Raw genomic sequence first — 17,053 nt, forward strand, 5'->3', positions numbered from 1 at the left:
GCCGTGCCCGCCTGGCGGGGGGCGCGGGCCGCCGGCTGCCTTTGTTCGGCCGGGACGGGCCGGGGAACCGGCGCGGGGCTTGGCCAGGCTGGGGACCGGCGTCGGGCCTGAGCAGCCGGAGCCGCCTCTGAGCCAGCGGGAGCTGCAGGGAGCTGCCCCTCAGCCGCAGCTGGGCATCCCTTCAGCGGTGAAAATCTAAGCTGGGGCAGAGGGGCAGCGCCTCAGCCGTAAGCGCAGAGCTGCGCCAAGCATCGTCCTCCTGCCACGGCCTCGTGAGTGCTGAGGAGCTGCCAGGGTGAGGCAGCGCATAGGTGCTAATCAGAATGTAAAGCGAGCACAGTGCAGCCGGAGGAGGTTTGTGTCCATTACTGAATTTAATTTTCCATGTGGCGCTTGTAAATTAAAAAGTCGCATTTAATTTATGTAGATTTCCTAGTGTGTCCAGCCCTTGAATTTTTCCTTTCAGAGTGCTAGCTCTAAATAGTAAATCAGCCTTCTGCTTGCAAGAGATTAAGAATTTTGGTGCCTGTACTATGTTGGATTGGGCATGCTGATGGATAGAAAGAACTCCTCGTGTCTCCTATAGGATGAAGGTTGCTAAATGTCATTGAAAGATAAACATTGGAACAGGCTGCCCAGGGAGGCCATGGAGTCTCTCTGTCTGGGGACATTCACACCCCACCTGGATGCATTCCTATGTCACCTGCTCTGGGTGACACTGCTTTGGTGGGGGGGGGTTAGACTGGGTCATCTCCAGGGGTTCCTTACAACCCTGACAATTCAGTGATTCTATTACAAAGGCTAATTCTAAAAGGAAAAACAAGGCTTTAAGGGATGTTTTGGTTTTATTATAAATAAACACAAGATTTTTGTCTGCTCTTTAAATTGTTTTAAGTCTGCTTACTTAAACATCAAAGGCAGTGGGGATTTTGTTTCCACTTTCAAAAAGTGGAGCTTTCTCAAATTATGTCACTATTGAAATACTACCCATTTCCCTTCTGCTGGCTTCTACAGAAGTCAGTGATAGTTTTTAGACCTTGCTGTTAGCTTCTCCCTTCAAATACAGATTGCTGTAGTCAGGCTGTGCCCTTGAAGAGAGTTTGTGGTGTGAACCAAGCTTATAAATCCAGCCATAGACTCAGAACTGTGTTGAGCTAAGGCATCAAAAGCACATGTCAGACCGCAACATGATAACTTTTATTTGTATTCTTATACACTGAAAGCTGATCTACCTTCTAGGCAACCTAGTCAAATTTGAGATGAAGGAATAGTTTTGTGAACAGTAAAAAAAAACAAAAAAAACCCACCCAAAACCCAGCACAAAACAGTGCTTGATTTCCTGTGAACTTTAATTGAATTACATAAGTATTCTTTAACTCTGCATGTAGCTACAACATAATCTTCCTGTTGCAAAAGCTGTAGGGGTGAGAATTTTATGGGAGTATTAAAGAGCAGTCAGGCTGCTTCATTGGCTGAAAAATAGCAGTTAAACTTTTTTATATGTTTTACATTTTTTTGTTATTACTATTATTTATCAAGCTTCAGGCTGTGGTCCTGCGCACATCTTTTGGCAGCAGTCACCTCAGGCCATTTGTTCTGGCCACCTCTTGGCTACGGCACAGTTATTTATCTGGTGCTGTGACTGGTCAGCGAACTGATGTGACTGAAGAAGTAGCCCAGTGGAAAAAGTAATTTTTCAGCCAGATTCGTGTCTGTGTCTGCATCATTGTGTCGGTGCCCAGAAAGTTATGCTGCCAGATTGGAGGAGGCAGGGGTGCAAATACAGTTGACCAAGAGCCTGGGATTACACGAGCCAGTCCGTACCTGTCCCTGTGATTATTCAGTGCTAATGTGACTTGGCAACCTGCCGAGATCCAGGGCTGACAGGGCGGTGTGGGAAGGCTGACAGCGAAGCCTCACCCTTCCAGCAGTGCAGGGTAATGCATGGCAGCAGCTGTTCTGCCCTCACTAGTATAATTGTACCTGCTGGTCTCAATGCAGTTTAGCAAGGAATTTGAATCCCTTTTGAGGACTTTTGTTGTTGGGGAAAGGACTGGTCCTGCTTATCTCTCTTTTCATTTCTTCTAGCCATGAAATTCTCTCTCTTCCATATGATGCTTCTGGCAGCCTCCTCATCATGTAGTTGAGTTGTTCCATTTGTAAACCCAGGAGAAAAGTAACATTGGCTTTTCTATTTCCCTCAATTTGGCAAAATAAGGGGAGAGGGTACAAATTGGTTTTTATGTTCAATGATTTGTTAGGTGAGTTTAGTTATCTCGTGGCCTTCTCTTGAACTATAGTTCCATGTAAGTTTTAAGCCAGTTTGGCAGTCAGGCACTGGAACAGACTGCTGAGAGAGGTGGTCAGTGCCCCATGCCTGTCAGGGTTTAAGAGGAATTTGGGAAATGCACTTAACGTGGGGTGGGGGCATCAGGACTGGGTGATCATTGCAGGTCCTTTCCGACTGAAATAGTCTATTCTGTGTCTTGTGGCCACACATCCATTGTGTCCTGTGTGACACTACTTGACTATTTCCTCATTTCCATTTTCTAATTTTGAGTGCAGGTGTGTGTGTGTTGCTGCTGCATGGTGCATTGCATTGAGACTGGGATCCAGGATTAATCTCACTTTGGGAGGATGGCAGCAGGGGAAGGCTGGAAGTTGTAGTGACTGTGCAGTCTTGTTCTGTGCGTAGGTGTAACTACGTTTTGAGGCTGTCTTCAAAATTGCAGTAATGCAGCTCCTATTTGGAGGAGCATTATGGCTCTTTCTGGCACTTTTTTTGTGCTGGCACTAACCTTCTAACTGAGATATACTTTTTAGAAATAGTCAGTCAAATGGGTTCATTAATCCACTTGCTGTCCAGCTGGGTACATGGTAGGTGAGAATAATACAACACAGGACAAGTACATGGGAGAGCAGAATGAACTGTTTTGGCAAGAGCCCAAACTAAATGGGTTAAAATAACCAGGTAATTGCGGCCAAGTCTTACGTATGCTACCTGGTGTTAAAAAACTGGAGAAACTTAAGTCTGGTTAAGGCTTCAACCCAGAATTGTTTTAGTGTGCAAACACCACCAGAAAGTTAATCCTCTGTTGCTGGTTATAGAGCTAGGTCCAGGCAGCCTGCTGAGGAGCTGGAGTATTTCCAGAAGCAAAGCTCACTTAAGTGTATAGCATAAGACAGCTGTAGAAAAGCTCAAGTCACACTGTGCACTGTAGTTTAAACGCAGCATTGAGTGACTTGCTGTATCCCAGACCTTCCCACCATTTAAACAGTTTGCACAGCTGCTTATAGAAGAGGTGCCACAGCTTTAGCAGCAACCTGATGCATGGAAAACACATTTACACTGAGCCAGGGCCTTTTTGAGTCTAGTAGGAGGTGTAGAGAAGGTTCAGTGTTTATTTTCTGATGCCACTACTTTGCCATCAACTTTCAGGCTTCAAAAACTTTCTCTTTTGGCAAAAAGCTTTTAATGGTTTTTATTTTAGCTTGATCTAATGCAAGAGAAAAATAACCCTCATTTGTAAGTCTGGGACAAAAAAATGTGTTGTGTGGGGTTTATCCCCTTTTTAAACTTACTCAGCAGACTGATTTGTGGGTGAGATGTGAAGGGTTACAAAGAGTCTAGCAGGCACTGTATAAGCAACTGATACACTATACAGCCAGTTTATTTTGTTTTTCAGGGCAGTATGACTGCAATGACTGTATTTTTTCCTTTGGATACAGCTAGGCTTAGACTTCAGGGTAAGTGTCAAAATTTAGTTTCTTTGTACAATGGCATTTCTGTTCATCTTGGCCTGGGCATTTGTAAGGGTGGTTGTAGAGGGGGTGTTCTACATGAACAGGAGTCTTGCTTGTGTCACTGTAACACTGTTTTTCCAGCTGAAGGTAACTCTTCCTTTTGAAAGTTGGGCAACATTTTAATTAGCTGAAAAGGCTGCGTGCTCTGTGGCTTTTAAATGATTATCTAAGACCAAAGACAAAAACAAAGATGCGAGATTGCACAAGAATATATTTGTGCATTGTTGTTTTTGTCTGCTGAGAACACTTCAAAATGCAGGGGCAATATAATGAAAAAGAGGTCTAGAATTATTCCAGACGATGTTTTAAAGGGAAAAGTCAGGGTTAGAATTGGGATTAAGAATATCCAATATTTACAGAAATGCATCTGGGATAGAAACTGTGTTGTTCTAAAACTCTGTCCTCTAATCAAGAGTCACAGACTCAGCAAGCATTTTAGAACTATGACAAAAGCTCTGTTAAGAACTGGAGGCAGATTATCAGCCAGGTCGTCAGAAGTATGTGGCTGAGAAATGAATAGCTTTCAGTGCAGAAAGAGGCTGCTTTGCTAAGGCTTAGCTGTTTGCAGATGAGCTGTAGGAGATTGCTCTGCTACTGGTGCTAGTCTGCTGTCTGAGGAACAATTTTGAGAGCAGCTAGGCAGGCCCAATTCTAGCCCTCTGGGGGAACCTACTTTCAGTTCATGTTGCAGCTATTAGGAACTTGTGATTATAGATACTCTGGAGCTCAGCAGAACCTGTCAGTCTGAGGAAGAATAAAAAAAGGAAGTAGTCTTACCTAGCAAATGAAAATAAGGAGAAATAGAGTATTCCTATCCTTTATGAGGAAGAAGAAACATGTGCTTGTAGGGTATATTCAGAATTGCAAGGATAAGGACTTGAAAAAGAGTGCTAAAAATTTGAATAATCTAAAAGTTTGATTGTTTTGCTTTCCAGTTGATGAGAAGCGGAAGTCAAAGACAACACCGGCTGTCCTTTTGGAAATTATCAAAGAAGAAGGCCTGTGAGTGGATACTGATTTTCTGTTTGTCTTCTTGTAGACAAGCTCTAAAACTAATTTGAATATGCTTTTAAAGTGGAACACTTAGCATGTATCTGTGTGGACAGATTTTTATTCCAAATTGAAATGTCTCCACACAAGTGTGATATGACTTGCATAATCTTATATGTTCATCTTTAGCTAACTAAGATTAACTTTCTTGAGCACCTTATGCAATTGATCTGTTCAGTGATGTAACTGTGCCTTCATTAGTGATGTAGCTGTGCCTCCTCAGAAATGCAAATGTACCTTCATATACCTGATCAACCAGCTTTGTCTGCCTGGATTCTTGGGTGTGTCCATTTCTCAATAACCAAGATGAAACTCCTGGACAACTGAGCCACTTTCAAGAGAACTGAGACATGTTTCCCAGTTGGAAGGTTTTTATCTTCTCCTAAGCATGTAGAAGAAAACAACACATGACACTTTATGCTGCTGGGATTCAACATCTGTCTAAAAGCAGTTAACTTTCAGCTGTGCTGTGCTTTAGTATTTGTCATAGTCTGAGCTGAGCTGGCTCGGACAAAGTTTTATGCCTGTCCTTGTTAGAAGTATTTTTCTAACAGAATCCCTGGAATTCCTAAGTAGACTAGCATTTCCAGGACATTAAAGCTGACAAAAGTTTAACTTGGCCCGTAATGCTGTGTCACCTTTGAACTTGGGCGGATGTATGCATGAGGAGTTCTCTGCCAGCTGATCTGTCTTGTTCACATTCCCACATTACCTCTGTCACATGAGGGTGGCAAGTAAACTTCAATTTAAAAAAAAAAAAAAAAAGAAGAAAAAAGTGAAAAAGAAAAATGACGTAGTTAACCGAGGTGGAAAGACTGCAAAAGTGGTCATCCTACTTTGCCTACGAAAGAGAAAAATCAGTAGCTCTGGCAAGAGAGCAACATTGCTTTTTCCAAAGGTATTGGAAAGGCCTAGCAAAGCAATGGTACTAATTTAGAGAAGTGTCTGAAGTAACAAAAAAAAAGTCCAAACAACAACTAATCTGAAATATGATGTGAGATCATAAACATCTTGTTCGCATTAGCTTGTAGAGTCTTGTCTCATTACCATAATTTTGTGAGGCTGCTTCTCTTGTCTAGATAAAGCAAATAGGTTGACCTAAAGGACTTCCTGCAGAAGTTTATCAAACAGCTCTCTTCCCTGCACTTCCATCCTTTCCTAAGTGATCTGAAAGGTATTCACTAGTGTACACCAGGTTTTTCTCAAGATTGCAATGAATCGTGGATGCTACTACTGACAACTTAAGTAATTAAATAAAGTCATGGGTTTTGTTTTAGTTTCATGTTTTGTACTACAAATTTGAAAATCATCAGAAATCGTTCTTAATAAATGAACCAAGCCCAAACTAATACTCAGTTAGAGGACATAATCCCTAGAGGATGTTTCTCTCTTTCTTTTCCAGCACAGGGGAGATAGGTAATATAGGAATTGTTTTAATTTGGTTTATGAACAGCTGCCTAATCAGTTAATTTGTAACTGTATGGTTAGCTAAGCCTGTAGCTTCAGAAGCAGTTGTAACAATAAGGTGTATTCCCAGCTACCTGGGAGGGAGAAGCACTCAATGGATTTGAGATGAAAAAGTAGCATTTACATTTTAAGAAAAGTCAGATATGGTGTTTACCAGCCTTGCATCTTTTACAGTCTTATTGGAGATCCTTAAATTTTACATACTCCCAGTATTTAATGAATCTTAAAGAGCCTCCATAGTTACTGCTGTTGGGGTGATTTTTTATGCTTTTAATATGATATTGGCTCTCTACCTGTTCTGTGCAACTCCAGTGAAGGTGTGTATCATTATCTTTTTTTGGATGTGTTGTAGAACATGTTGGGAATGTAGGACAGCTGTTGAAGTGTCCCTGTTTTACAGGATCATCAGGCCTGTCAGAGAAGGGAGCTTTGTTAGGCAGATGTTTCCTAAATCAAGATGGGTTTAGATGGTATTCAGTTTTTTTGTCTGTGATTAATCTAGTTAAATTTAACTAGGTAGTGTCTTTTTCTTACTTACTTGACTGATTTGCCCTAGATTTTACAGTAAGGCATTTGTTAGAAATTCTTCCCACCTGTGTATCTTCTGTCCCCAGGTTGCATCCTTTGCCAGACTCTCCTAGGAGCAGTATATGAATTTCAGTAACTAGTCTTCAATTTTTAGATTTTGTGTGAGAATCCAGATACTTTTTTTCCTTACTCAGGAGTTAAGTATGGTTTGTTACCATTGCTGATAAAGACATATCTAAGTAGTACTTCCTGTAGTGTACAGCATTGTATCTCTGAGATCCTCCACCAACACATAAAATCAGCCAGATCACATAAATACTTTGCTGATTCTTACTGTGACTTTTTGCTCTCCATTAGGTTGGCACCATATCGAGGATGGTTCCCTGTTATCTCCAGCCTTTGCTGCTCCAATTTTGTTTATTTTTATACATTTAATAGTCTTAAAGCCCTCTGGGTCAAAGGTCAGCATTCGACCACTGGAAAAGACTTGGTTCTTGGGGTTGTTGCAGGTAATACTTTAAAATCTCCATTGTGTCAGGAATGTACTTTTGGTATATTCTATCTAATTATCTTCTTTATGAAGTCCTTTGGAGGCCACACGGAGTGCTCACCCCTCCCACTGTAGACCTGCTTCTTTCTGATTGCTCCTCTGTGTCATCCCTGCCTCCTAAGAAGATGCATAAACCATTCCTGTTGTAAATTCTGGCACAAAACACAGTGCTCTTGTGGCTTAGGATGATATTTGTGTCTGATGTGGTGCTTACCAGGTATCTAAGCATCAGCACTAAGATGCTGAAGACAAGTGTCAGGGAGAGGTGATAGCTGAGGTTTTTTCAGGGTAGAAGATATATGCCAATTTTGAAATAATTTCAATTATGGTAAGAAATTTTAATGTAAGCATTTGGGTTCAGTCAGTTTTCAGACTTGGTTTTGGGTTGTCACCTGAAAGTGACAGGAAGTCCCTAGATTAATGCAGGTCCAGTGGGACCATATGTTCATTTTTGTTCTGTCCTCTTACGTGGATGCTGCAGTGCCTTCTTTGAAGGGATGATAACATTAGTGACTTTCCTAGCACACCCAGTGTGAAAAGTTACCACTGTGGGCTTTGTGTATGCCAATGCTATTCTTCAGGGACTATTGCTCATGCAAATGCATAGAATCAAGCTGATTAAAAAAAACCCAAAAAACAACCAACCTGTAAAAAAGACCCCTGGTTTTGGGTTTTTTTTTTGGGGGCGGTTGGGGAGCAGTTGGTAGTTTCTTACAGTTTCAGTGTAGGTATAATGACTGTCTGAATAGCTGGTGGAAGTAAGGAAGGAAATTCTTTAGCTGGCTATATGTCTGTGGTAAAATTCTGTGTGAATATATTTTGGAACAAAGGCTACAGGAATTAGGGTACGAATTACCATTTACTTTTCCCATATGCTGTGTTAGTTTTATTCCTTCTTCCTACCAGAAATTTCAGTAGCATGTGAATCAGGGGGAGAAAAGGGGATAAGTAAACATTTGAAATCTTCTTTTTCATGCTGATTTTCTTTGTGTTGTGTTTTGCATTAGGAGTAGTGAATGTTCTCTTGACCACCCCTCTCTGGGTAGTGAACACACGCCTGAAGCTGCAGGGAGCAAAATTCAGAAATGAAGACATTGTACCAACCAATTACAGAGGTATAATAGGTAAGCACCTATTGTTGTCTTCAGCCAAAGAGAAGTTCATGAAATGAAATGTATCAAGGACTTCAAAGACTTGAGTTCATGTAACTGATTTCACCCTGTGATCTCTATTCTACTCTGTCACTTTGCAGTCATTGAGTTTTACAGGAAACTGGACTTGGCTATTTGTGATGGTAGTTAAAGAGTTTGCAGTGTGCACTCCTGTAACTAAAATACCTTTTGCAAGGGCAGGTATGTTATCATACAGATAATGGAGCAGTAGTGAGCCCCATGAAGTGGTAGCTGGGAGTCTGAATTTGGACAGACAGTCTGAAAATTAAACTTCACTCACCTTAATCTCTTAATCACTCACATGTTCAGGCTGTCCTCCTTTTAAAACCAGCCAACCAAATAAACTTTACTGTTATTTTGAAGAAGGTTTGGAAGACCTGAATGTGAATGCCACACTTGTAAAAAGAAAAAGGAGGGGGCTGCTTGTGCAGATGATAAGTTTTGTTTATGTTAATGGTGGTGCAAACAAGAACCTCCTTTGTCACTACCTTTCTGTTAACTTCTGGATTAAAATGGAAGTTAAAAATGCTTACATAAAGGACTGCAGTTGATTTTTATACTCTTTGAGTATTAGGCTTTAAGAGTAATTTCTCATATTTTTTATATTCAGAGTTTTGTACTCAAAATGTTAATGATTTTTTTTTCTCACCTTTTGTTGCAGATGCTTTTCATCAAATAGTACGAGATGAAGGAGTCTTAGCTCTGTGGAATGGCACTTTCCCCTCCTTGCTGCTGGTCTTCAATCCTGCCATACAGTTTATGTTTTATGAAGGCTTTAAACGAAAGCTTTTGAAAAAGCAGCTGCAAGTGAGTATGCTTTGAAGCCAGGTGATGAACATGCTCTGTTACAAGACAGGTTTTTTGATACGCATCATTTCAACAAATTCAGAATGTGGATTTGGTTGTGGTTCTTGTATTTTCAACTGGTTTTTTGAATTAGTTTGTCTAAAAAGGGTTCAGCATCATGAAATGAGATGGGAATCTTTCATGTACCTAGGGAAGAGATTCCTGTAATAAATTCTTCTACCTGTAAAAATAGAACTGAACCTGTTGTTCACATTTGCTTGCATATGTTCACAGGTCTTGATTTAAAGTAGAGATTTCAATTGTAATGTATCTTTTATAAGTATTTACATACTAACTGTTTCGAAGTCTGTTTTTAACTGTTTTTGCAGTAAATAATAACCTTTTTTTTTTCTTGAAGACCTCAATATTTTAATATAATTTCTCCAAGGATGGACACTAGAATTAAACATAACATTGCAACCAAACCTTCCTGATTTAGTAAATAGAAGTACAATCACTTTTCTATCCCTGCTTTATACTGCTCTTCTTTTTCCTTATTATTTTTCCTTGTCTATATCAGATATAGAATCTCAGCTAAACTCATGTTCCTTTTATGTTCCAGCAAACTGGAAAGCGTTTGTATTACATTTTCAGATAATGTCATAACATAATATATCTTTAGGATGCTTTGCTGTTAATTTGTGATTTTAGAATGTTAGGTCATACCAGTATGTTACCAAGCCATCTTGTTTTTCCCCAAGACATAGTGAGATTATTTTTACATGAAATTTTGCATCATCAATGAGGCTTGGGTTTTTGTACTGCCTTTAGTTAATACTGCAGCTGTAGCACCCCTTTTGTACCTAATGGATCTACTCTGTTACATTATGCACATTTTTTGAATGATGAGCTTAGCTTCCAGCCACATTGTTATTTTCTTGTTGGCTAACAACATACTTATGCATTTATTACATAAATATGTTTCTTTTAAAAGAAACACATTTATGTAATAAATACATAAATAAGTATGTTGTTTCTTTTAAATTACTTAGTTCCACCTTGAATTAGGGCATTTCTTTGTCCATGATCAGTGAAGAGGGGGTATAATTTTTTTTTTCAGCTAGGAATGATAATTCTTATTTTGAAAAACATTTTTCTTCCTATTTGATCATTTCCTGGTTGTCCTAAATATATCAGGTTGACCTTTTTAAAGATGTGCATGTGTGAGTGTATTTTTGATTGCAATCAATATATTTTAGAATATGTTTTGAGTGTGTTTTGATATGGGCATCTACTTATGTTCAGTGATTAATTCACACTGTTAGACTGAGATGCACAGTGATCAGCATAGGCTGTAACAATGTATTTGGTGTATTCTGGAGCAGTGTGAGCTTTGGAGCTTCAGCAGGGGTTTTTAACTAAAAGAGAGTGAGATTTTTAGCCTATAGCATCAAGACTAAAATTCTGCCTGGGAGTGTAGTGATTGTGTCTCAGGAATATAGAGTGATGTTCAAGGAATCTGTCGCTGTCACCTTTTTACAAGCACCATATGACTTTTTTGTTTGCACTGTTGCAAAAACTGAGATGCTTATTGATTGATGTTATGTTTAAATGATACTTCCTTATCTTTTGTCTACTCTTGGTGCTTTGAAGTGGTCTAATTGTGTGGCTTTATATCAACTGTGTTTTAGTAGTCTAGTTATATTGAGGAATGCAAAAACAGGTGGAATTTACAAATAAACTTAAGATGTGGGAAAGTCAATTAATTGAACCATGACCAACTCTTTAAAATGAGAAGACCCTGAGATTTCATGCAATCTTTATGCCAAAGATCCTTAGATAATCTGGTAGCAGGTACCAGTACAGAATTCTCAAATACAAATGGGCTATTTTGTTACTATGTGGAAGTAAATTTGTTCTTTATCTATTGAACAGCTCACATCTTTGGATGCTTTTGTCATTGGTGCAATAGCCAAAGCAGTTGCCACCACCCTCACTTATCCTCTGCAGACAGTACAGTCAATTCTACGCGTAAGTAAGCATTTCATTTCATTTCAACTCTGCCTCTGACATGGTCTGTATCATGCAAGCCTTGTTCACATACCTTGTTTTTATTTGTGTTAATGGACCCATTGTTTTGGGAGGCATTTTTCCCAGTGCAAGTCACTGATTAGAATGGATTTCCTCTTTGGTTTTGACTGAGCTTGGTGTACTGGTGCACATTTGTTTCAAGTAGCTGGTAGGATTGCCAGTGTATGGTATTGGTGCAGTATCCCACAGAAGCTGATGCACTGAACTGCTTCTAGGCACTACCAAAATGTACATTTACTTCTTTAAATGTACATATAAATGGAAAATGTGTCAAGTGGAAAGTTAAAATTAAATCTTCTAAAACCAGTCTGTTTCCAGATGACCTATGGTAATAAAAAAAAAAAAAAAAATTCTATTCATTGGTTTTGTTGTTCAGATGGTGGTCTGACCTTGTCAGTGTCCAGAATGTGATTCATCTGGGGAAGCTGAGCTCCCTCATAAATAATACCTTTAACCACTTGCTGGCCATGTAGGCTAATTGTAGTGGTAATGGAAACACTTGCATTTATTCTGACTTGCAATTTGTACATAGGCTGGATAATGCTGCTGCCTTCAGAGTGTACCAATATTGTTGTAATGTTGACACAAGACAAAACTGGGGAGTAGGAGGGAAGGAGACCTGGCCATGTGTAAGCATATTGTACTTTAATTTGTGTGTTTTAAACTCTGTAACAGTTAAATATTAATAAGTGAAATATATTTTCCTAAGTAAGGAGGAGCCTTTACTTGCCTGTACAGTAAAGCCATTGTGTATGTTCTAAAACTTGGACAAATTTGTAGAATGAGTTGAATTACTGAAAACAAGCCTTCCATGCTAAGAGTATCACTTTTCAGACCTCTCTAATAAGGGAATTTTCATGTTAATTGTTATCTGGAAAAAGTCATTTTCAAGCAAGTTTTATAATAATTTGTACCTCTAATTAGAGTGTAATAAATTGATTTCTTGTAACCTGTAAAAAGATAGTTAGGATGCTGTATTTCAAAGCAAGAGGGCTTGAATATAGTTATTGTGTAACTTTGTCAGCAGTCATCTTTTCTGAAGTTTTCATAATTTTTGATCAGCTGAACTAGTGCTTTCTTTCAATGCCTTATCCTGTTTTAACAGCCTGGGCACATCTCAGTAGTAGCTAAAGTAATAACAGACTTCTGTTACTGGAGTGGCAGATACAGAAAAACATTTAAGCAAAAATAGCTCTGTTTGGATAAGTTGCAACATCAGTCTGTTTTTAATTTGTGGTGCTCCTGTTTCCTCCTGGTGTGAAGGAGAGCTGGAAGGAAAGTTGGAGTGCTCTGTTTTAGCATTGCACAGCAGTGCAGGTTATGTGGGGCTGCAGCCACAGTTTCAGCTCTCCTTCTTTTCATGGTTCCTAGAGAAGTGGTTACAGTCTTGAGGCTTTGTGTCTTTTCTGTCTCCATTTAGCTTTTTGAACAAATTCTTCTGACTTTTAATGACAGTGTAAAAAATAATAAAAAAACAAAAACAACAAAAAAAATTCAGTGCCAGTCCATCTTCCTGTGATGATGGGGAGCACAAGGACCCTCTCTCTAGTTCTGCAATCACTGGGGGTGACTTCTGTCTCTGCTCTGTGAAAAAGTAGCCAGGAGCCCTGAACACATCTGTCAAGGACAGCAGAAATGTGTGGCTGTGACATCTGTGCTGTCCAGTTCAGTCTTGCTCTATTTTGTGATGTGTTTTCTAATCTAAAGTTGGCATTGTTCTAGTTGATGAAGTTATTGTCACTCACTAAGTGATTTTAAAAAAAAAGGTTATGAGTAAAGGCTTAGTATTTCCAGAACTAATATTATACTTGAAAAAAAACCAAAAGTTATTATCACTCACTAAGTGATTTAAAAAAAAAAAGGTTATGAGTAAAGGCTTTCCAGAACTAATATTATACTTGAAAAAAAACCAAAACGTTGCAGGTGTTTTTTAAAACAATTTTAGCAGATTTGCACACAAGCTAATATAAGCTCAATATAATTCATATAAACTTAAATGTCATGACTAAGTTCTGTCATCAAACTAGTACAGGATTTTTTTTTTTTTAACCTTCAGCCTTTAGAAGCTTACTCTTTTTTGGAACTTATTAGGGCTTTTTGTAATAAAGTCTCTACACCTTTGCTTTCAACTCTTTGGCACAGTTTTCTTCTTACTGTCATATAATGAACAGTTATCCTGTGTAATTGACAGTGGTAGCAGCTTCCAGCTTTGCCATTTGCTATGTCCTTCTCCCAGTTATTAAAACTGTGACACTGGTGTTACTCATTATGCAGTGAAACTGTTCTTTAGCCTGTGTAAGCTTATGTCAGTAAAGAGCACATAAATTTGCCTCTGGAGGTACTGCAATACCACTGGTGTTCTCAGTGATCCCTGATCGAAAAAGTTCTCTTTAAAACGGGAGTATTTTTTCTCTTTCATAGAGAATGCTAACCCCTTTGGGAAGTCTTCTGCAGTAAACACTGAAGTGTTAACATCTATTGTTGGTTGGGGATCTGTGTACAAATCACAAACGGGACGGGACTGCTGAGGAACGCACCTTGAGCTGTTTTATTTTCCAGCATCAGTCTCATTACATGGTTATGACAATGGCAAGATGCTAGCAGCTCACATCCTTGGCAGCAGACAAAGAACTTGATGTTACAACTTACTTTAAAAGTTTTTTGACCGATCACACAAAGCAAAAGCATATTGATTTTAAATATGCTTTTCCAAAAGCATATTTAAAAGCATATTGATTTTAAATATGCTTTCCCAAAACCCTCTGATTTTAAGGATTCCCACAACATCCTAGTGAAAAATTAATGATTTTCTTCTCTGTTAGTGACCCTTTGTTTGTAGTATAAAAATTGTCCAGTGGTGGAGAAAAGAGGAGAATGAGGCCTAATGGTGGTGTAGTGTGGAAGCCTGTGAGTAATCTGGGCAGTGACTGACACTGTAGCTTGGAACCTAGTTAGCAATTTCTGGGGGGCATGTCTGAGTCTGTGACAATAGTTCTTAACATTGATTTGTCAATATCAAATGGGTAGTTGCTGTTGAGAAGATTGTGGGTTTTGAGTGCATATTTACCTAATAACAGGAGATTCCCACTAGCATTCTGTTGCTGCTGTTTCCACTCAAGTCATTAAAACACATAGTAAAGGAACCTCTATCATCCTAACATTCTCTTAAAATTCCTGAGCTGCCTAAATCAGGTGGCATACTTTACCTACTGTCAATGGTAATTTCTTACATGTAAGAAGTAGCAGTTGCCTCGACATGTTCTGGGAAAAAACTGATCCAACATGCACTTGCTCAAGTTCACCTTTCTTAGCACAGAAGCTTGATACAGTCTTCAAAGCTATTAGGTTGTGCTGTTACAAATACAAGTGTGCAACTCTTGTATATTAATAATTCATAGTTACAGCTTGCTGGCAGTACTATCAACCTGTATCAGATACAAGTATCAATGAATGCTAGAAAAGGAGTTGCTGAAATTGCTAGTTTAACTCTACAGCAGCAGCTATTGTGCCTACTGAAAACCAGCTTGGGGATAAGCAAGTGTAGTGAGTAAAAAATAAATATTATTTAGGCCAAGTAGGTAGATGAAACAATTCTGATTTCTTCCACAGCAGTTCACACATAAGTGCTCCAAGAGCATTGCTGGGCAGATAAATTTTGTGTTTGACTATGCAGTCTCAATGGAGTAATGATCTGCAGATGTGTGAGGGTCTGAATCTTTGTGAAATGAAAGTGAGAAAGCCAAAAAGAACTTGCTTTGAGTGTCATATCCCTACTAAGACTCTGCAAATTATGCTATTGAGATCTTGAAAACTGCTTCCCCCAGACCAACTGGGGGAAGAGAAAGAGAGGAAATATTTGTTAGAATCCATTCTAAAACCAAACTAAATTACAGTAGTATGTACAGTTTTAATGTTTGCAGTGTGAGCTTTGGCCTCTGTTCTCTGCTGGTAGTTATGTAATGTGGAAAATGTTTAGAGGTTTAGGGTAGGCTCTCCAGATTTCATGCATGTATGATGGTCTCTGCCAAGCACAGTGGGGAAATAGTACAGCAAAATATTCTTCCTTTTTTTCAGTTTGGACGTCACAGGTTGAACCCAGAGAACCGAACACTGGGCAGTCTTAGAAATGTTCTTTACCTTCTTCAACAGAGAGTGAGGTGAGCTTTCCCATTTTATTTATCCTACCATGATAGAGAAGACTTGAATATTACTAATATTTTGAAAATGTTGCTGGGTTCTGGGTTTTGTTTCCTTTTCCTCCCTTAAACTTGACATTTGAGTTAACCTGTTTTTTGTAATAAATTGTAGAGTAAGCCCATAAACCCAAATTCTCCTAAATGTCTGTACAGTAAGTGACATCAAGGATACATATGGATACTAATTCATTTCACCTCTCAAATTGAAAAGAAGCAGGTTTATTGCACAAAAGACGTTAAATTTCTGCAGATTTTTTTTCTTTAAAATATTATTAAACACAGCTGGCTCAAGGTCACGAATGGGTTTAAAGTTCCTACAGTTGGTTATTAAGTTTTTGACTCCTCTTTGTACTGATTTACTTACAGAAAGCTATTCATGCTTGTTTTCTTGTTGTTTTTTTTCTCCTCCTTAGGCGTTTTGGGTTGGTGGGACTCTACAAAGGCCTTGAAGCAAAGCTCCTGCAGACAGTCCTTACTGCTGCTCTTATGTTTCTGGTGTATGAGAAACTGACTGCAGCAACCTTCACAGTCATGGGATTGAAGCACTCGCGCAGACATTGAAGAGGAACCTATGCCAAAGATTCTGGGGTCTGGAAAACACATTCCATTTCTGAGACCTGGCTGGGTAAAACAAAGGGTCCTTGCTTTCTCTGCTTCTCTTTTTAGCCACCTTTATCTCCAGTATTTGGAGAAATCTGGAATATGCTCTATAGGACCTGTTGCCACGAATTCAGGGATAGCCTATTCCCTATTGTTCTGTGTACTCACTGTGTTAAGAAAAAAACCAGAGACCTTATTTAAACACTTGACATGAAATTTAAACTATTATGTGATTTGGTTGATATTCTTGGCAAGAATGATTATCTCTCACTATGCTTTCTTCTTTGCCCTCAAATTGTCCTCAACTATTCTTGTATCTTTATCTTCTGTCAGCAGCTGGTGGGGCTGGTTTTGTGTTATTTTCCTTGACCTGTGTTTGTCTCTTCATATTTGGTTCATTAAAATAACTAATAAAGAATAACATTTTTGGCATGGTTTTCTTTTACCTGCAAGTATGTTTGTGGCACAGGATCTGATGTTGCCCCAGATACCTGGTGGTGAGGTCTCTGAACTGCTGGAATGGATATTACAAGTGAGTGTGCAGTCTGTCTTCTTGAATACAGCTATTTTGAATCTTGAAAATTTTGAATGCAGATACTGGCTATATATGAGGAAGATAACCTCTTGCTTTTTCAAGCTGAGTCCCTCAAGCTGCCTCAAGAAAATGGGCTTGCTACAGAAATACGTGAAGTTTTGTGACTCTATTCTTTGTGAGAATATGTGAATTCACACCATGTTCTTATGTAGACAGGGGGCACTGCTTCAGAAGTGCTATGCCTGCTCAAAAATGTGCTTTATTTATTTTTCCA

At 39.0% G+C, this 17,053-nt stretch overlaps 1 protein-coding gene across 1 annotated transcript in view; it reads left to right on the forward strand.

The window, feature by feature from the left end:
- The window catches only part of SLC25A17 (solute carrier family 25 member 17), a 16,931-nt gene extending 269 nt beyond the window's left edge, over positions 1-16,662 (forward strand). The window contains exons 2-9 of the mRNA XM_041416726.1: positions 3,687-3,747; positions 4,740-4,806; positions 7,207-7,358; positions 8,407-8,523; positions 9,233-9,378; positions 11,293-11,388; positions 15,523-15,605; positions 16,058-16,662. Of these exons, the coding sequence (XP_041272660.1) occupies positions 3,687-3,747; positions 4,740-4,806; positions 7,207-7,358; positions 8,407-8,523; positions 9,233-9,378; positions 11,293-11,388; positions 15,523-15,605; positions 16,058-16,205 (870 nt within the window). The 3' untranslated portion in view covers positions 16,206-16,662. The remainder of the gene's footprint in view (positions 1-3,686; positions 3,748-4,739; positions 4,807-7,206; positions 7,359-8,406; positions 8,524-9,232; positions 9,379-11,292; positions 11,389-15,522; positions 15,606-16,057) is intronic.
- Positions 16,663-17,053: the final 391 nt, after the last annotated feature.

Source organism: Onychostruthus taczanowskii, unplaced genomic scaffold (assembly GCF_017590055.1).
Source record: "Onychostruthus taczanowskii isolate IOZ18803 unplaced genomic scaffold, ASM1759005v1 scaffold53, whole genome shotgun sequence".
NCBI classification, from domain to species: domain Eukaryota; kingdom Metazoa; phylum Chordata; class Aves; order Passeriformes; family Passeridae; genus Onychostruthus; species Onychostruthus taczanowskii.